Source organism: Lepidochelys olivacea, assembly GCF_965140295.1.
Source record: "Lepidochelys olivacea isolate rLepOli2 genome assembly, chromosome: 8".
NCBI lineage: Eukaryota > Metazoa > Chordata > Testudines > Cheloniidae > Lepidochelys > Lepidochelys olivacea.
Window position 1 is genome coordinate 21195792 of NC_140418.1, and position 20820 is coordinate 21216611.

The window sequence follows — 20820 nt, forward strand, 5'->3', positions numbered from 1 at the left end:
AGCTGTGTGTGCTGCGTGGAGCGGGGTTTGAAGCAGACGTCGTCTGTGCCTCTGTGCCACAGGAACCTTTCAGTGTGGCATTCCCACATTCTTTGCTATACTACTGCCAGGCCTACGTGGGAAGCTTACCATCTCCCCTCATCACATAAGCTGAAAGTGCTCTGGGCACCATCCCTTCACCTTAGTCATGTGACACTATCCAACTCTCATTTATCTGGAAGGCTGGAAAGTGCCAGCATTCCAAGGGTTAATTTCTAGGGAAAGGGGAAACCACTTGATGATGGGGGGGGGGGAAGAGGGGGAAGGTGACAGTGCAGTGCAGAGAATCATCTGGTGCTGCTGGCTGCAGATTCACTACCCCAGTATAGAATGTTTACAGCCTTCTAAGTAAACACACAGATGCTGCCTATGGTGGTGATGGGAGAGATGCGAGGCCCATGTTCTCCATCTCATTTACAAGCGCCTGCTGTTAAAGCTAGGAACTGCCCTATGTGCTGCAGCACGTGATTCATCTTCATTTACACCTATACAGAAATTAGGCTAAATTAATCATATACTTTCCGCCTTCCCCCTTTCTAAGAACTCCCACTAAGCCTGCACCGAACTCAGTAGCTAGTTATGTCTTGTTTTAAGGCTAGTTCCCACGTCATTTTTCCCCTCTCCCAGCCCAACCTGGGCCAGTGTTAATATTTTTCACGCTGGAGCAGCTATCCTTTAGGAGACCACGTTGCCACTGCAGATCTGGACTAAAAAACAAAAGGAAACCGAGTAGCGGGAATGGTGAATGGCAGGGGAGAGGAAGAGACAGACACTCGTAATGACAAAAAGAGTGAATGTTTGTCTCGTGACCTCCAGCTCAGTGGCTGTATCTCGGCCTGGAAGGCATTCACCCGTATTTCCTGTTGTGCCTTGAAAATCAGCAACCACTGATCTTTACAGCCAAATGGAGTGATCCATCTGTTTGAGCAGCAACAATCCTGGCAGGTGTGTATAGGGGGAGAGGATAAAGAGATGATCTATTTCTCCAGCCCTGCAGGGAGTTTACCCACACTCCCTTATCAAGTCTGCTTGAATCCACAAGACTGTTTAATTACAGGCCGGGGCAGTATTTCCACAACAGTATGGCTGCTGCCTCAGCCCAGAAGCAGCAGAGAATAGAAGATCCTTCTCGCCTGCACAGTTCACTGAAGTAAAGCGGATTTGAAGAGGGGAGGGGGAAGGAGGGAAGAGTCAGGAGCACACGGTACTGAGGTGCATTAGTAGCAAAATGTGTTCAGTGTTGTAGATCTCAACAAGAGCTGAGGTTTCCTGGCATATATCACACCCGCTTACTGGAAATGCGGGAGCAACACAGCAAATAGCAGCAAGCCCTGTGATTCACAGACCTCTATTATGCAGTGCTGAGTTAGTCAAGCCTGAATAAGGAACCCCGATTCAGCACATATGCTTTACAGCAGGACAAAAAGGGAGATGGGGTTCTCTCGGGAGTCCAAGATAAGGGGGCCCAGACTACCTCCAAAGTTTTTGGTGTCACAGGGGAAAACAGATAACCGAACCCTAGATTAGAGAGAGCATGATGGGGGATGAAGGATCAGAAGAATGGTCAACAGGGATTTCCACCTACTAAATAAAAAAAGCCTTTTGGATTCCACTAAGTGTCAGGAATGACGCTAACAGAACATCCTCTTCCTGTTCTGCTGCTTGGGAGAGATTCTTCCCGTGAACAAATTCAGAAGGGGGGGGGGGCCTTGGAGCTCTGCTTTCAAGTGTTGAGACACAAAGTACAGTTCTGCTCTGAAAAGCAACTTCCTGGGTGCACGTGTCAGCATCCTCTCTGCCAACATCAGCCACTAACATCTTCACCCCTTTACACATATTAGCAAGGCAGAGCCAGCACCGCTGAGCGAGAGCAGGATTCCCCTCCTCCTTGTGTACATCAAGCTGATTAATGCAATTTAGTAAAGAATTATACCCAGGCAGCCCACTGAAAGCACAGGGTCCTCAGCAACATCTGTAATCCCTTATTACAGTAATGATATTGTAGAAGTAAAGAACCCAGCTTGACTCTCAGAGTCCAGGCTGCATTTGCAGGGATGGTGGTGAGAACATTTTCACTTACAAAACTGAGCACATGTTTTGAAAAACAAGATACAAGAAAACTCCACAAGACCAATGTTATGTGGCATCATTTTTCCGACTGCAACCTCTAAGCAACGTGAGGGCAGGGTCTGCTTTAATGGTAAAGAGACAGTCCAGGTCCTCCTTCCACTATAAGGAGGTGGAAAGCAGGAGGACTAATAATACACCAGGGAAAACACTCTTAAGCAGTGTCAGTTTGGGTGAAAACCACGAGTCTTGTTCTGTTGATTAAATTTCAACAGCCCAGTGGCATTAGGTAACACCCGGTTGGTTGCCTTGGTAATAATCATCCCCATCATGGGTGAAGTCCTTCCATTTTCATTTCTAACAATGGAGTTCCTCTGATTGTACCATCTGTGATTAACAGAAAGTCACCCCGCTAGCTTCAGAGGGGAGAAAAAAAAGAAAAAAAAAAAAGAGAAACAGATTCAGGGTGATAAAAGCCATTCAATCCCTGTAAACAAGTCCCCATCTATATCTCAAAAGAGGACTGGAGCTCTCTGGCACTGCACTTAAACTATGGAGAAAAAGAAAGCAAGTGCAAAAGATTTCAGCTGCAAACCTGGCACCACCCTTCCTCTATTAAAAAAAGTCATGGCCTTTGGTCCATTCCTTCTCCCCTCCGCCCAGTCATCCTGCAATGCAAACATTTCAGACCAGTGTCCCCGACACACTCTGGGTGCAGCAAGCATTCCCCTCCCACTCTCCCCAGCTATACATAAAGCTGGAGGAATTCACCTTTAGAACAGTATCCTCTATGTAAACTATCCCAACCCACTGAAAACATTTCCTGCCTTAGGTGCAGGACAGAATCTCCCTTCATAGCACCCAGCCCAGGAAAGGATCACGTTTCCTGGCAAGCTCTTTACACAGAAAATGCTGGCATCCTTTCACCACTTTACCAAAGTGACTCGAGGTATTCGTGTTGGCAGTGGCAGAAGGTGTGGTTCAGAGGCAGACCACTCTCCAGCAGGCTGTTGCCCGAGGGGACACCATACTAACTCTCCCCTCCAGACTCTGCACAGACACAAATTAACATCTTTCCTTAACCCATCCATGATGCTCTTTCAGCATCCATTGACAGAGGCTGGGAGGCACTGGAGTGATGGGAAACAGGTTGGTCTCCAATCAAGGAGAGGTCAGGCCATCTCTAGGAAGGGGTAGAGTGGGGGCGGGGCTGGGGGGCAGAGGGGTGGGGTCGAGCACCTATGGGAAAGAGGGGAAGTCGGTGCCTATGGTGTGTGCGCGCATGCCCCCCCCCCACATATTAGTGGGCAGCATTTCATGATGGGGCCTGGGGGTACAGAAATTTAAATTTCTGTGGAAAGAAAGTACTCGCCATTGATAAAATGAGAGGGCAAAAGTAATGTTCGCATTGTGATACAGAACAAGCAGACTGAAGGAAGCAGACAGCCTGCCTTCCTCTTGGCCTATCTGGCAGAGCAGTGGTTCTTAAACTTCATTGCACTGCAACCCCTTTCTGACAGGAACAATTACTACATGACCCTAGGAGGGGGACCGAAGCCTGAGCCATCGCAAGCCCTGCCGCCCTGGGTGGGGGGGCCAAAGCCAAAGAGCTTCAGCCTCAGGCCAGAGGCCTGTAACCTACCTGAGCCCTGTCTCCCAAGACTGAAGCCCAGGGTGATAGGGCTCAGGCTTCAGCCCTGGGCCCCAGCAAGTCTACCGCCAGCCCTGGTGATTGCATTAAAATGGGGTTGCGACCCACAGTTTGAGAACTTCTGTGGCAGACGCAGAATTATGAAGCTGGGCAGTTCTGCCAGCTGCCAGAGGAGACACTCCATTTGCCTCAACCTCACCTATCTTAGGATTGTTAATAACGCAAGAGAACATCTTTTCCCCCTGCACACTGACCAAAAGCTAGTCTGCTTCACACTGCTACAAGTTACACCCCTAACTTTATTCAGAATTAACTTTCCTCTTTTTCCAAAACACCTGAACTATCTTCTTCAGGAACATAGGAGAGCATAGAATACTAAGTTGTCGGGTTTTAGTTTTAGTAACTACTGCTCACATAAACTGGCCTCAAATTTGATTGAATCCACTCTGTTTTTTTGTTTTGTTTTATTTTTAATCACATAAGCATTGTTTTCATCACTGAAAGTCAGTTTCGACTTTGTTACAAAGTCCAGGGGATCTCCCTGGTACCTTAAGCCACATTCCTTCCCTCAATAAAAAAAAAAAGAGTCTGAAGTCCAAGGGTTAAACTCCCATCAGAAGGCGAATGAACAGATAGAAGAACACATTCCTGCACCTACTTAGCTTGGCACCTTCATTGGTACTCTCCTGTTAGCTGCTTTCCTAATGCATGCAGAGGGCTGGAAGAGAGGGGTGCCATTTCCACTGCCTTCAGGCTCTAAATCTGGCCTCATATGATGCTCGTGAGCTGTTGGCGAACCGTCTGGCACATGGAACAAGACAGAATGTTCTTCTAAGAGAGATGCTATAGCTCACCAGTAAGTTCCCAAGCAAGAATGTATGGCCTGTTTTATGCAGGAAGTCAGACTAAATGACCATAATGCTCCCTTTTGGACTTAACAGCTATGAATTTGCTTACATAGCCCCATGCCCCAGCAGGATCTGCTCCAAATGGCACAGGGGTTGAGAGAGTCTTTCATGAACTCTATTTCATAGAATTCTGCAAGGTCAGCATCACACCCACGCAGAAGTGCACGAAGGGCCAACGAACAATCAGCATCCACTTCACCCCATCAGCTGCACCCTCCCTCCTAGGCAGCAACAGGCCCTCGTGCATACTAGAGATCTCTGGTTATGCCATAAAATAATAGAGAAACCCTCATTGCTAATACAGTAAAAACCCAAATGTCAACAGCTTGTCTGACATGGCAAATATTCTGTAGGTGGAAATGAAATAATTAGCTCTCTGTAAGACAGGCAGCTACAAGCTTGCCAATATTCTTTATGAGAAAAGGGCACTATTTACCAGGGACTTGAAGTATAATAGATCATTTTCCTGGAACAAAATAACCTCCAAGGAGAAATATTTGGAATAAAAAAGATCAATCCCCATCAGCAGGGGACGAGGCAGCAAGACAATAGGTGAAAAAAACCCCACACATATTTTTGGACTTCACAATGGATAGCTTCATCTATAACGAAGCATGAAGACAATAATAATCATACCACCACCACCAAACTCTCATATAGTACTTTTCATCTGTAGATCTCAACGTGGTTAGCATCGTTATCTGCATTTTCACAGATGGGGAAATTGAGGCACAGCGAGGGGAAGTGAATTGCCCAAGGTCATGCAGCAGGTCAATGACAGAGCCAGGAATGGAACCCATCTCTCCTGATTCCCAGTCTGGTGCCATATTCACACTGCCAACATTCCCATGTTGGATGTATGTTGAAATGCAGAGTTCCTGAGAGGCTGGAATGGAGCTTGGTAACAGTCGTTTCACTGCTAAGTAACCACTTCAACCATACTCCATGCTGGCAGCAGCCCACAGTCATCACCACATGAAGGTACCCTCCAAAATAAATTTGTTGTCCCAGTCCCATTCTTTGTGGCTACATCACAGAACCACCATCACAACAGCACCCTGTTGGCTGTCTCAGCAGAGAGGCTAAAGAATAAGTGGGTCATAAAGCGATGCTGTGAACAATGCTATCACAGCAGTCTCATTATTACCTTGTGTTCCCATCTGCTGTATCCACCGGATGAGCTGCAGACTTAGGCTTGGTCTACACTACAGAGTTAGGTCGACCTAACTATGCCAGTGTCTACACTACAGCCTTGCTCCCGCCAGTGTATGTGCCCTACTACACCCGCATAGTAACTCCACGAGAGGCGCAGGGCTTATGTCGGTGTAGTAAGGGCAAGGCAGTGTCTGTGTTTACAATGTATTCCTTACATTGGCTGTTGGCTAGAGCCGTGAAATTGACAAGAAAGCCTGGCTCCTCAGCTGGGCCTCCGCTGGGAGCGGAGCTGTCCCGCAGGCTCCTGGCTTGGGCTGCCCCTTGGGTTCCCTGCTCCCCACTGGGAGCATGGCAGCCAACTGGACTCCAGGTGCAGATCTCCCCGCCAGAGGCGAGAAGCCCTGGGTGGTCCCCCCCCCCAGCAGGGACTGAGAGCTGGAAAGCAGCTGAGCTCCTGGGGGGGAGCTGTGCAGAGCTGAGACCCTGGCTCTCAGCCCCTCCCACTGGAAGTGTTTCTGGTAAGCATGCACACCACCGATAGAAGTGCGGGCACCAGCCACCGTAGTAATTACTACTGTGGTTATAAGTAAACCCAACATAGGTTGACTTAGATTGTAATGTAGACACGCCCTCAGACGACGCTCTTCATGGCAAAGGCCATCTGTATTATACATCTGCACAGTACCTAGCACAAGGAGGCTGGGGTCTTTAGGTGCTAGCACAAATACAAATAACCAATCCTGCTCCCCTCTGCACTGCAAGATGGGCCCTGAATCAGGGGGCGCTGAAACACACTGGCAGAGGGAGACATTGGCAGCACCTTGCATTGCTGCTCTTGGGTGCAGACAGGCCTTTAACCTCAAAGGCACCTTCCAAAAACATTATTTCCCCTTAAATAAACAAACGTTTAAAACACTATTTTGAGTATCTGAGCACAACTGCTAGTCTGTGCTCTGTCACCTGGTTTAGTAACCAGGGAAAGCTCCCTTCTTTGCATTGTCGGGATTAAATAAAGTCCTTCTAGCTGTGCAAGCCACTAAAGCACAGATCCATATCCCAGGTACTCCTCTGAGTCAGACTCACATTCTGAAGTAGCAGAACACTTTCTTGAACTAATGACAGAGCTGGGGAGGGACATTCCCATTCGAGTTCAAAACCAAGCACAACACAGGTTGAAACACTTCCAATCTAATCAAATGGGTGCAAAAGGCAAAGACAAGTGCATTCCCCCGGTAAGCCATAGTTATTTTCTTTGGACATCACAGGAAGTTTAACTTCCGGCCCACTGGCGTTTCCACTTTCTGACCTGTCAGTTTGATTACTCTCATTACTCAGCTTCCCCGTGGGAAGAATAGTTCAAAAATACAAGCAGGCAACAGATTCCACTCACCGCTCTGGAGTCAGATGGAGCACGCCTATGGCTACTAGGAGCTCCCATCTTTGTGACGGGATGGGTCACTTATGTCACCTCACGCCAGGGGCATGAGAACTGCAGTATCCTGTTTTCAAAGGAACAAAGCTGCATGGCTCCACTTTGTATTGAGGTCATCACAGGGAGGATTAAAGGCAAAGCCTGACGGGTTTTTCATGAGTCTCCCCCTTCCATCTGAGTGGCCAATCCCAGTAATTAGTGTGTTTGAGATTGTGCTCTGGCCATTAAGTGCCCAACTGCAGAGTTTGCTGCTGTGGTACTTATCCTGCTGCTCGATGCAGACCAGAGGCAGACTGGTACAGAGAAACCACCTCTCCCCCTTTGCTGTGCCCTAAGAGCTGAGCTAACATGCTTGGTCTGAACACCCGGGACAAAGCCTTCACTGTTAGAGGGTTCTCAACTGGAATTTGCTTCCCACACTGCTCTGATATGGCTTGAGTTGACTGGCCTTCAAGGAATGGTTTAAAGGTCCCTCCACTCACGCTTTTGCCTGACAGGATGAGGACTGAAGATTTAATAGCTAAACACTCAGGAGGAGCCTGTCAATTTCAGTTAAGATTCACCAATTTGAACAGACCAAGGTTTGTGTCTAGAAGGTGGTGGGTGTGTTTTTAAAGGAATCACAGTTTAAGATTCGCTGAATTACATCAAGCACACGTTTCCTAACATTTTACTGACACGATAGAGTAAAACTGAATTTTAAAAATTTTACTTAGTTATGATACTGGCTATTCACTTTTTGCACATATCTATCAGCATTTCACAGTGGAGAGCCACTAGTTGGTTTCCCTTTTGTTTCTAGTCAGCTTTGAGCTTTAGATTCTCCTAAGCGATCACAGTGCTAGGATGCTTGGGTTGGAAACACAGCAGGGAAAATGTTTATTTGTATTTCTTAATTGTTTTTATGGAATAGTTTTTAAGTCAATGGAAATATTTCCATGGCTTTCAAGGCTTTGTAAAAGCACTTTTAAAAAAGAAAAAGAAAAAAGAAACCTTCAAGTTGAGTCCAGAGAGGAACGCTGCAATTTATCACTCATCACAGGATGGGCTCTCAGTTTGGTTTTGAATCACTGTAATACGCCCACCTGGAAGCACCTTCATTAATATCAATTTATGTGCAAAATTTATGTCCTTAGCATTTCATTTAATAAAATCAGTGATGGTGCAGGCAGGGGGTAACATGGTGAGATGGGATGGAGGTAAATCCTATCTATAGCTCCCTCAAATCTATGGGTAATGAAATTAAGTTCCCAGGCTAGTCTTCTGAAAGTGTTGTGCAGGTTTCCTTTGAGGACTGACAGGTCAGATATAGAGGGATCGCTTTGTGAAAACAGGTCATAGGGTGTTTTTATGAACTCACACAGGAAAATGATAAAACAAAAACAAAAAAACACACATCTCTCCAGTACAATAAAAACTGACATTCACTAGATGACCTAGATAAGGCAGAATCACCCCACCTCAAAGATAAATATTCCTGCTGCACCTGTAACTTTAAGTTTGTCAGTACCTTGGAATGTACGACTTTCTGGTCATATACCAGGTGTGGTAACAAGCATTAGAAGAGGGGACTGGAAGACTCAGTGGAACAGTGAGCCTGTGGTAGCAAAATAGTATAAATTGTCATGGCTCTACTGATTTCAACACCAGCTGAGGATAAGCCCCCAGGTCTTGGGAATTTCACACTGAGCAAAAAGCCAATCACTCGTTTAAGCAACCTGCAGGAGCCAGTTTGTGCTACTCTCTTCCAGTCCTCAGAGGGAGCTACTTGGATGTCAGAGTCCAAACAGAAAAGGAGTACTTGTGGCACCTTAGAGACTAACCAATTTATTTGAGCATAAGCTTTCGTGAGCTACAGCTCACTTCATCGCATGCCATCCGATGGTCCAGGGACATCTACATCGAACACATCACCGGCCACCGACAGTACCAGGTGTGAGCCACAACGACATCGTGCATCAACTATGAGAAAGGGACAGAGATACTTTTTCCATTGGACCATAATGAACTGGAACCATAAACTCACTGAACATTAAATCTCACCAAATGAGGATAAATCCATCCTCATCATCGTATCCATTCATTGTACTCCACACCTGAACATAGCCATTATATGAACAACATACCCTCATATCCCAATGTCTGTACTTTGACCCGTTAACCTTTTATCCCCAATCGGGGATATTGCATATTATGTATTCCTTACACCACCCAATACTAAACCGAACTTCGCACCCCTTGATAATCTGTACCTTATTCCCTGATAACCAGAAACTTCTAAGCTTAAACTCTGTACCAGTTTTAACATATTAATAAAATTATTAAATTGGTCTCAGGAAAAAGCCTATTTACATGATAATGGGGATTTCCTTTAGTAACCCACAGTTTATAGCAAAGCAATAAAAGTATCCCACCCACAACTTACTTCAATTAGAACTTCACACCTTATGGAAGAGCTTTGTAGACATTAATAGGGGTTAAAGCAATAGGGTTTTATACAAATTACCCTAAAAACCTATTGATTTAACTTCGGTTTTTCAACCCACCTGGAAAATTCTATAGCTGGGAGATATGAATGATCCTCTATCCATCCTATAGAATGGTCCAAGAAACCTATAGGGTTCAAGCCTGGTTTTACTGAAAAAAATCAATGGAAAAACTCCCACTTACTTCAGCTGGCCCAGGATTTCACACAGAGAGGTTCTAATTCTGTATTAAGTTCACAGGACTTTTCTTTTCAGGATGCCAAAGGGATATATTTGTTACTGTTAAAACAGACTGTCAAGCTGTAAGCCAGACTCCCTCTCTGCAGGTCAAAAGTCAGGTGCTCCGAATAAAGGCTGGTGGAGAAAACATCAGTCCAAGAGAAATTCCACTCCCCCCCCCCAAAGGATTTTTTATTCCCCCCCTCCTGCCCTCCCAAAAGAGAACACACACTTAAACAGGTGGAGACATCTGAAAGTAGGAGACTGCAAGCTCCTCTGGCCCAGGGCCATTCCTTATCTGCTCTAAGCATGTCTACAGCTCCTAACGCATGCAGTGTCTAGAAGTCAATAAGCAATGAGGAAGACAGAGCATCCAACAGCTGCTATAGTCTCTCTCCAAGAAGAGAAATGTCAGTAGTGCCGATGCCAAGCATTCAAAAATCATGAGGCCTGGGCCCCAAAGAGTTGTGAGTTTATTTTTAACAATAGATATTGCGGGCAGGTTGGGGGATTGTCTTCAGGTTCCTGAGCCCATAGGCTGCACTCAGGTCACGTTTGCAAGCTTTTCTCCCCAACCACAAGGGCTATAAACTTGCTTTTATTTGCACGAGGGTCTCCACCTTGGTTTAGAGCCCCAGTTCCAGCAGCTGGGCTTTAAGAAAAGCACACCAAACATCACCAGGCTCGCGATAAAAGTCATGGGAGGTGGCAACACTGCAATTATGGGAGCTTCTTGGGGCGGTTTATAAGTAACACAAGCTTGCTTAGCCCTTGCCCAGAGCAGAAGAAAGTGGGGTGAGTCAGTAACTACTGGCACGGTGCATGGAGCACAGCATCACGGTGATGTATTATAACTTAAAATCCCTCATACAGAATGCTGTAATGAGGCCAGCTCCATCCCATAAAGCTCACTGTGGTTTCCAAACTCAGCACTGCTTTCACCTGTGGCCTGCAGCAGGCTTTCACGCTCCCACTCGAGAATGCAGGGGTTTCTTTTCACTCAACTTTGTATAGCTCAGGGGTTGCCAGGGACCAAAATGAGGGTGAATAGTTATTTTAAATGAACCAGGGTCGGGAGCATTTTATACACCTTCCACCGTGCAGAAGTTAGCTCCACAAACACTGCCCTTAGTGGCCTACCAAAACCTGGGAACGGCAAGGGCAGTGACAGGGGCTCCCAGCAACACTGAAAGCAGATGCTGCTGAATCCCAGGTTTCTTCACGTCTTTTCTTTATTAATTCAGGAGCACTTGCTCTATCCGCTCAGTTACCTGCTCGAAGCTGGGGCCAGCACTGGAACATGGACTTCAGTGTCTGCGTCACGCAGGCTGCAGCTATAACCTATGCACCTTCTCGAGACAGACAGACAGACACACACAAAACGGGTCCGCTCTACAGCCTTAGCGAAGAGCCCGTTGGCTTTTAGCTCATGCGGTAGAGGCTCGTGCACGAAGCTCCAGACGTCCCCGGTTCGATCCCACCCACCAACGACCAGGGTCCGTCAGCATTACACAGCAATAAGATGTTGGGAGCGGAACGTGCCACTGACAGGGAGGCTGAGTAAGTCATGTCCTCCGCACCAGCCAGGCAATGCCCTACCGCGCCTCTACACTTGGGCATGCGACTCTCAGAACCCTGGGGAACCCCACCTCGCTGCCGATACGGCACAGCACTCCCATTTCCTTCTGCTGGAGAGTTCCAATAGCACTTTGCTCCCGCACTGACCGCCTGAGCCAAACATTTTATCGGTTCTGCTTCTCCGACTTCTGAACACCTCCAGAAGAAAACATTTACACACCATTCTATTTAACAGACATTTACGTTCTTAAAATAACAAAAAAAAACCCCAAACCACCCCTATCTGGATGCAAACATTCCCCTGCAAAGTCTGCAAACCGAAAGCTGCAGCCTTGTATTTGTTGCAAGAAAATCTTGGAAATGTTGTTGAGTGAGGCTAGGCTCTTGGGTGGGTTTGTACTCCGGCAACTAGCCTGAGCAGTGGCCACACTGCTATTTTTGGTGCACTAGCTTCATCAGAGTTGGCACATGTCTAGCCAAGCTGGGAATTACACCTCTTGGCTGCAGTGCAGATGTAACCAGAAGTGGAACTGCCTGGCCTCTTTACTTCCACCAAGCCCAGTGAAACTCAGGAGTATTCAAATGAACAGCATAAATGATGAAAGACAAATACCACTTGCAAATAACCAAAAATAGGACGCTGGCCACCTAAGAAGGAACTGAGGTATAATAAGATTTCCCCTCCTGGGAGGTTTTGATACAGAGGTATCTTGTTTTATTAGTTTCTAAAGGACTGTTTAATTTTAGCAGGCAATGACACGTTACAGAGTTTTTTGCAGAGAAAAGCAGAGCAAAGGGGAAAATGCAGAATTTCCTACAGGAAGGAAGGAAAGCTTCCTACAGAGAGAGGAGGTCAAAAGAACAAGCTGATGTTTTAGAAAACAGAGGCCAACAAATAAATCAGGAAGACTAGTTGAAGTGCAGGGAAGCTGAAGGAGGTAGAAATGGAGTAGGGAAGGTGTAGAGTAAGACAAGTCTGATCTCTAATCCTGAGCTCGTCAGTTTGTTTGACTTTTTGATTTCTGGCAAATTCACGTCAGTGGATTCCCTCCTCAGGAGGACTTTTGCCTTTCACTTTGGTGGAACATTAGAGATTTATTTGATGCTTGAACCTAAAGTGACTCTTAAAATGGAGATCAGTTGCCACCTGAAGCTAGTTCTCAAGACAACGTGCAAGCCACTTCCCTTCAGAGTTGCAGCGCTCTTGGAAAGGAGGGTTTCAGACTCACATTTAAGAGCTCATATGCTGCTCATTTAACCTGCATTTATGGCAAGCCACGGGAGACGGGGGAGAGCGTTAGTGAGCTTCTCAGAAAGGACACTGATACATGCTGGCCTGACAGGCTTCGGTGTGGGCTGCATCCTAGCACGCAGCCTAACGTGAAGCAAGAGACCCTGGCTTTGGCGTTTCATCTCGCAGATGCCAGTGACCTTAGCAGCTAGCAGAGTGCTACATTCAGATTTCAGAAGCCACTAGTTTAACAGCGAGGGTAATTAATCATTGGGACAACTTTCCAAGAGTTGTAGTGGATTCTCTGTGATGGGCAATTTTTAAATCAAGATTGGATGTTTTTCTCAAAGCCATGCTCTAGTTCAAACAGGAATTAATTCAGGGAAGTCGCATGGCTTGTGCTACGCAGGTCAGGCTAGATCACAGTGGTCCCTTCTGGCCTATAACCTATGAATAAAGATAGAGTCTTCAGGAATCTGCTGGGGAGGTTGTGAAGATGCTTGAGGGGAAGGGCATTAAGATTGCTCTGGAACACAGCATCTTGTATGCTTATGGTTTGACATTATAGCCTTGGAGGCTTCTAGGGCCACCCAGATGTAGTTGCAAGAAGGGGCAGCCGTACTGGCAGATATGAACAGAGAGGGAACAGAATACATTGGTGAAAGATCTACATACACCCCAATTTCTGGAGCCCCATCCTCACTGACATGTACACCACAGTCTGAATCCAGGAAGGAAAGGGGGGAAATCTTCTCTAGCCCCACAACCCCTTCTACCCTCCCTGCAGCCGCACGCTGAATATCAGAGGGTTTTCCTCTAACACAAGGGGAACTAAGAAGTGTCTGGTTTCAGAGTAGCAGCCGTGTTAGTGAGCTGTAGCTCATGAAAGCTTATGCTCTAATAAATTTGTTAGTCTCTAAGGTGCCACAAGTACTCCTTTTCTTTTTAAGTAGTGTCTGTTGACAGAGAAGGAACGGGGTTGGGGGGGAGGAAGTGTACCATTATGGAGCTGTTCTTCCAGTTTTATGGTAACTGGCCACTGAAGTAACCAGTTTGATTGCATTTTATGTTACAGCAACAGAATGCCCAGAAGTTTTAAGCGTACATGCAAGGAGGCCCATTCCAGGTGAGGGCTTTCACATTTCCTAGAGCTAAGTTCTTAGCATTGGTTCCTAGTGCCACAGAAGCCTAAACTGTAATAGCGACTCATGCCGTTAAAAACCTGTCCAGATTCCTCTTAAATCAGGTTCCATAATAAGAGGGGCTGGGTGGAGGATTGGGAGGGGGAGGAGGGGGAAGAGAGAAAGTGGGCTTTTAAACTTTTCTGTAATCTCCAAACAGGAAAACGAGGCTCTTGCCCTACATGAGCACTTGTGACTGGACAGAACATCCAACCGCTGTGGTGTTTTTCCTAAAGAGAGAGTCTCGAGAGCTTGTCTGGGCTATTTCTAAGCAGCTCGTCCAATGAGAAGAAGAAATGAGGGAGACACGGTAACTATGAGAAGGGTGTCTAGTGCACACTTTGTGCCTTGTTCGCAACTCCCAGAGACTTTCAGAACGTCAGCGGCTCTACGGAGGTTGCTTTGCCATGAGCCAATGTGTTTTGGCTTCCCAGCACAGCAATGAGAGAATGAAGAATGTACAGAAGAGGGGATGGCATGCAGTAATAGCCTCTTACCCACAGTTTGCTGTCATGGTAAAATGCTCCCAGGAGCTTGACAATGTATGGATGATCACAGGTCGCCAGGATTTCAATCTCCACCATATAATCCTCCAGTTCCTCGTCATTCTTAGTCTCGATGACTTTTGCAGCAGCTAATGCCCCTGACTCCTTATTCTTGGCCTGTAATGTAAAACCCACAGTAAGTACATGGACCTAAGGAAAAAACAATATTGAGGCTTTGGTGTTAACCCAGTCTCCATTCTCCCAATTCTCACCCTCAACTCCTTTAGGAATTGCCTGCTATAAAAGTGGGGAGAATCTGCAGATGCAGCTTTGCTACACAGACACAGTGGATAGGATTACTGATGTAAGGGGACAAAAATCCCTCTTACCTTTCTCCAGTTTCTTGGTCTCTGCCACTTCACTGCAGGAGGGAAGATGCTTTTCAAGAAGTCAAGAGAGAGCCCCCATCAATGTTACTGTGAAGGAGTTGGAAGCTAAGACAGTCCCATAGCATAGGAGGTAATGGCCTGATTTTCAGAAGTCCTATGGGATTCAAAAATCCCCTTGGTTTTGGCAGGAACTGCAGTCCTCAGCATCTCTGAAAACGCTCAGACCATAAACAATTACAAAGCAGGGCTTGCTGCTGTACAGCTCTGAACCAGCTCCAGCCTTGGAATTTCCCCACTGCTTAGCATACATGCTTAGCATTTGCCAATGTAGCGGTACCTAATGGAGATGGGACCTGCAGGCAGCTGTTTTCTTTTTTTTTTGGGGGGGGGGCGGGAGGGGGAGGAGAACAGGGCAAAGCAGCAGCAGAAGTTAAATCTAACTTTCCTTGACAAGCCAGCACCTTATGTTTTATTGATCTTTGTTGCCATGACACTTCTGGAAGCCTTAGATCACGTTGGGGAAGATATGAGATATACTCCCTTGCCCACATCCTCCAGAGGGCTTGATAAGGGCCAGACATACTAGCAACAGCTTTGTTTATCTCAAGCTGCACCACATCAGCTGAAGTGTTCCTCCCCTTGTTCTCCTTCCCTCCCTGCTTCTTAAAACAGATCAGCATGCAATGTAACTGAAGCAGCCAGAAATGACATGCAGATTGCAAGCTTGTCTCTCACCAACAGAAGTTGGTCCAATAAAATATATTACCTCCCTCACCTTGTCACTCAAATTATTGTCACTCTCAGTCGAGAGAAACAAGCTCTAATCTACACTTGCATCCATTATACCGTACGCTACCAGTGAGGGGAAATGCCAACATATGCAAATAGGCAGTATGGTCTTCTCTTTTCACACAAAGCATCAGCCTCCGTCACACCAGCATCTGTGATCTGAACTACCCTGCCCCCAATGTATTATCAAGACCATCCCTGACAGGTGTTTGTCCAACCTGCTCTTAAAAATCCCCAATGATGGAGATTCCACAACCTCCCTAGGCAATTTATTCCAGTGCTTAACCAGTCTGAAAGTTAGGAAGTTTTTCCTAATGTCCAACCTAAACTGCCCTTGCTGCAATTTAAGCCCATTGCTTCTTGTCCTATCCTCAGAGGTTAAGAAAAACAGTTTTTCTCCCTCCTCCTTGTAACAACCTTTTATGTACTTGAAAACTATGATCATGTCCCCTCTCAATCTTCTCTTCTCCAGACTAAACAAACCTAATTTTTTCAATCTTCCCTCACAAATCATGTTTTCTAGACCTTTTATCATTTTTGTTGCTCTTCTCTCGACTTCCTCCAATTTGTCCACATTTTTCCTGAAATGTGGCGCCCAGAACCGGACACAATACTCCATTTGAGGCCTAATCAGCACAGAGTAGAGCGGATGAATTACTTCTCATGTCTTGCTTACAATACTCCTGCTAATACGTGCCAGAATGATGTTTGCTTTTTTTGCAACAGTCTTACACTGTTGACTCATATTTAGCTTGTGATCCACTATGACCCCCAGATCCCTTTCCGCAGCACTCCTTCCTAGGCAGTCATTTCCCATTTTGTACGTGTACAGCTGATTGTTCCTTCTTAAGTGGAGTACTTTGCATTTGTCCTTACTGAATATCATCCTATTACTTCAGACCATTTCTCCAATTTGTCCAGATCATTTTGAATTTTAATCCTATCCTCCAAAGCACTTGCAACCCCTCGCAGCTTGGTATCATCCTCAAACTTGAGTGTACTCTCTATGTCTTTATCTTAATCATTGATGAAGATATTGAACAGAACCAGACCCAGAACCAATCCCTGCAGGAACCCACTCATTATGCCCTTCCAACGTGACTGTGAACCCCTGAGGATTACTCTCTGAGAACGATTTTCCAACCAGTTACGCACCCACCTTATAGTAGCTCCATCTAGAGTTGTATTTCCCTAGTTTGTTTATGAGAATGTCATGCGAGACAGTATCAAAAACCTTCCTAAGTCAAGATATACCACATCTACCGCTTCCCTACTATCCATAAGGCTTGTTACCCTGTCAAAGAAGGCTATCAGGTTGCTTTGACACGATTTGTTTTTGACAAATCCAGGCTGTTACTTATAATGAGGGAGGGGCCTGAGCAGCGGATGTATTTTAGTAACTGAAGCCCCATACACACTGCTGCTCTGTAAGGAGGTTATTGACAGGGTGGTTCCGCTGTTCGCAGCCACGCCATGCCAGCAGCAGGCTGCTTGAACATTGAGCATCAGCCAGGAATGCTTGCGGCATTATTTTTCTTATTACTTTCCCCTTCCCAAGGCCCCAGAAATAATTTAAGAGAAAGCTTATGCTCAAATAAATTGGTTAGCCTCCAAGGTGCCACAAGTACTCCTTTTCAATTTCACTTGGCTAGCAGTACATTCAGAGCAGACCAAAGCAAAGGTGAGAGCCCACAGAAAAAAGCTTCCCTTCAAGGCACAGGACTGCTAGCATTCTTCACCCAAGGGGGAAGGGACTAGCCCTGACTATCTGACTCAGGAAGCCACACCCTGCACAAAGACTGTTTTCACAATTTCAGAAAATCAACTGTTTGAGGGGTAGCAGAAATCCCTCTCAAGTCACCCAGTCTATTTCCCTGTCAAGGCAAGAGTCCTCCCTATGGTGTATTTCTAGTGCTCTGTCCACTCTATTTTTAAGTGTCTCATGTACACTGTATGTTTACCCCTCCATCTGAACAAGCAGGGGAACCTGGCGCAGAGTATTCTAGGCAGGCAGGCAACTGCTTTCATACAAGAGTTTAGCATGATGCATTCAGCCATGACCTGAGAGAGGGGGGAAGTCACATTTCTGTGCGTTATTGTTTGAGGGGGGAAAGGCTGGCAGGCTCCAATTATGATCTACCTTGTTGCTTTCTCTTTTTATGTATCTGTTTGGAAGGCCTATGCAGAGAGCTTAGAAAAGGATTAGTTCCCGACATAAACAAAGGAGGTCCAGCTGAATCAGTCTTACTCAGTTTAGAGGATACAACCATATATTGAGTAAATGGCCTGGCAGAGGATAAAAGAATGGGGGGGGAAGGGGGGAAACTGCATGAAGCATGGAGAGAGTTTACCGTAGAAGAAAGTAAAGTCTTCTCTCTCCAAGCTGGACATATTTGCATTCTAGTGGTTTTAGAAGAATCCAGCACTTGCTGACCCAAGTACACCCTAAAAGGATGAAGTGGGTGGTGACCCCATTTCCATTAGGACTTGTGTAATTGCTCCAAGGTCAAGCTAGTTTTACACGGGTGCTTCTAATTTTTTCCTCTTAAGTTTTAAAGAATGAATTACCACCAGGACACTGAAAGCAATGGGCGGGTAAGTGGACCGGTGGGAAAAACAGGAAAGTGCTGCCTTCCAAATCGAGTTATTTCAAAAGAATGGACAATAATGACTGTACAGAGCAAGAATAAATACCCCCATAGAGCCTCTGTGTGCGTTAGAGGCTGGTGGAGATCTGGGAGAGGAAGTATGTGCTGTGAGAAAAGGTGTGGCTTCCCTTTGTGGTTACAACACTATGCATGCACTTCCCCTCTGATCAAGGCCAGTCAAACTCAACATCCTCCAGTGCCCCATGCACTTGAGAATCACCCAGAGGCCTTGCATTCAGCTGTCCTCAGCAGTGGCATTGTTTATAGCTTCTGTCCTTGAATTCTAGATGGGTTCTCCCTGGCAAGAGGGGACATTGATCACTGTGCATCACATCCAAACTATTTTAACGATGAGCCTGAACCAAAATCCCCAAACTTTCTTGGGTCCTTTTAGTTCAGATCCAAGGCAAGAGAGTCCAGCTGCATCTCTAATACCATTGCCTCTCCTCCATGCTGGGGGCAAGGCCCCTTCCAGCCCTACATTTCCATGAGTCTATGCTGAATAACCCTCTCTAGTGCATGCATGCTCTCATAGGTTACAAGCCTCACATCAAAACACTGGGTCCTGTCCACCCCCCACCCCCACACACACTCTATGCATTTGCTTTCTAGGGCTTCCCACCATCATGAACCCAAATCCTCTTCTCTCCCCACTCCAAGATGGAAGCCAGAGTGCATTTAGAGGACTGTATTAATCACTTTAGAAGGGCCAGAAAGCCCCACCAGTAAGCATTCAGAGCATCATGCAATTCAAACATTCATTTTAATGTGCAGCAGCCCATTTACAATATAAATATCAGAGAGTAGAAGGTGAGCATTCAGCAGGTGTGAGGGGAAGCCTGTCTGCAAGGCTGGGGGTGTTTTTCCACAGACTACTCCAGGGAGATGTATTGCAGTACAGTTGCCATCCCTCAGCGGCACTGCTGACTTCTGCAATTAGTTCAGCAAACAGAGTTTCACTTGTGCAGGGAGCCAGAAGCCCCAGATGGAAAGGCCCTCCCTTCCTGCCAGTTTTTAAGAGGGCCACCAGATAAAGCCTCCTTTTGGCAGGCGTTTAGAAGGTGCATTTGTCGCACAGCAGCCCCTCTAATTTCAGATTTGCACTGAGGTGCCATATGCAGTGCACAGAACAGCCGGGGGGAAGGAACCCCTGCCCTCTCCTAGGTGCTTAGTTGTCAAGCCCTCCTGCATCCCCCATCCCCTGGCCTGTATTCCACAGCAAGGGGCCTTTGCTCTGATGCAGCAGATAGGAATTCTGGGGAAGTCCCAAATTTTTTAATAGGGATATTATTGACATAAATATGATATTTACTACCATAGCCAGGAACATGAGCCATTGTACTAGTGTAATTTTATATTGAAAATTACGAATGATGAGGCAGAATGTTGCACTGAAAATGCAGAACCACACAGCAGAAGCTGCAGGGATCTTCTCAAAAGCTTCAACTCCGAAGCACAATTCTGCTCCCCAAGGAATGGCTTCTACGGCAGATTCCACAGCCCTGCTGGTCATACGAGGCATGGTGACACACCCACCGGCAGAAAGAGAGACAGTGCTCAGAGCACCCGTGTTCTGACCCAAGGGGAAAAACCTCAGAGCAAGGACACAACAGCCCAACTTACAAGACTGGCCAAGGCACTACCAGGAACTTGCTAGCAGAGACCTACAGGACACCCCTGCTAGAGAGACTTCAACCACGTTAAAGGCTGCTTAGAAGTTTCACAACATTGAAGAGTTGGAGCTTTGGCAGATTTGAGCAGGAGGTCTGCTCCCAGCTTGACCACTAACTGTGTGTGAAGTGTGGGCAAGCCACTTCCCTCTCTGCCTCAGTTTGCCCAACAGTAAAAAGACTGCAAGGCCTCATGAAATTAGGGATTGCAAAGCAGCTCAAAACCTCCAGAGGATCAGTCTCTATGCCAGTGAGGGGTGTTACTATGACTAACAGGCTGAGCAACCACAGAGCAACTCCTCTGTTACAGTCTCCCTTTAGGTATGAGCAATTCTTATTCAGAAAACAGGATGTTTAGGAAAATATATGCTTATGTATCCATTTAGATTGAATACTTCATGAAGTACTTGTGTGGGCTGGCAACTCCTCAGGGCAGGGATGTCTTCCCTGGCTTGTATCTAGCCAAAACCAGTCAGCACTAACAGACTAGCACCCAACGGCCTACAACTCAAAGTGCACAGCCCTATTAAAGAGACACAGTAGAACAGCCCTTTAGACTGCACCCCTTGAGCTGCAGGTTTTTTAAGTGCAGTGTAGACATACCCAATGAGACTTTAAGGATGTCCCCAATAGGGTTAACAGCACAGGGACTGCTAGCTTTCCAACCAGGCCTTGTACTTTAGGCAGCCCTGCAGCAGTTACATTTTTGACCATCTCAGCTTCCTCATCTCTTCTCCCACTTCCATTAATGGGGAGACTACTGGTATCGGTTCAGGGACGACGAGGCTGAGCAGCAGAGACAGAAAGAGCAGAGCCCTCTCTCCTCCATGCCTGCAGGCCATCTGGGGCAGGGAAGGCAGATTTACTGAACACTGCCAGAGGAAGCTCCGAA

At 46.4% G+C, this 20820-nt stretch overlaps 1 protein-coding gene across 4 annotated transcripts in view; it reads right to left on the reverse strand.

The window, feature by feature from the left end:
- The window catches only part of STK10 (serine/threonine kinase 10), a 93660-nt gene that overhangs the window by 38301 nt on the left and 34539 nt on the right, over nucleotides 1-20820 (reverse strand). For 2 of the 4 annotated variants that reach the window (XM_084637430.1, XM_084637429.1), the window contains exon 2: nucleotides 14445-14609. In XM_084637430.1, coding sequence (XP_084493556.1) covers nucleotides 14445-14609 — 165 coding nt within the window. Of the gene's footprint in view, nucleotides 1-7210; nucleotides 7551-14444; nucleotides 14610-14821; nucleotides 15124-20820 lie in introns of those variants that run through there. The other 2 variants (XM_084637431.1, XM_084637432.1) reach the window with 2 other exon arrangements.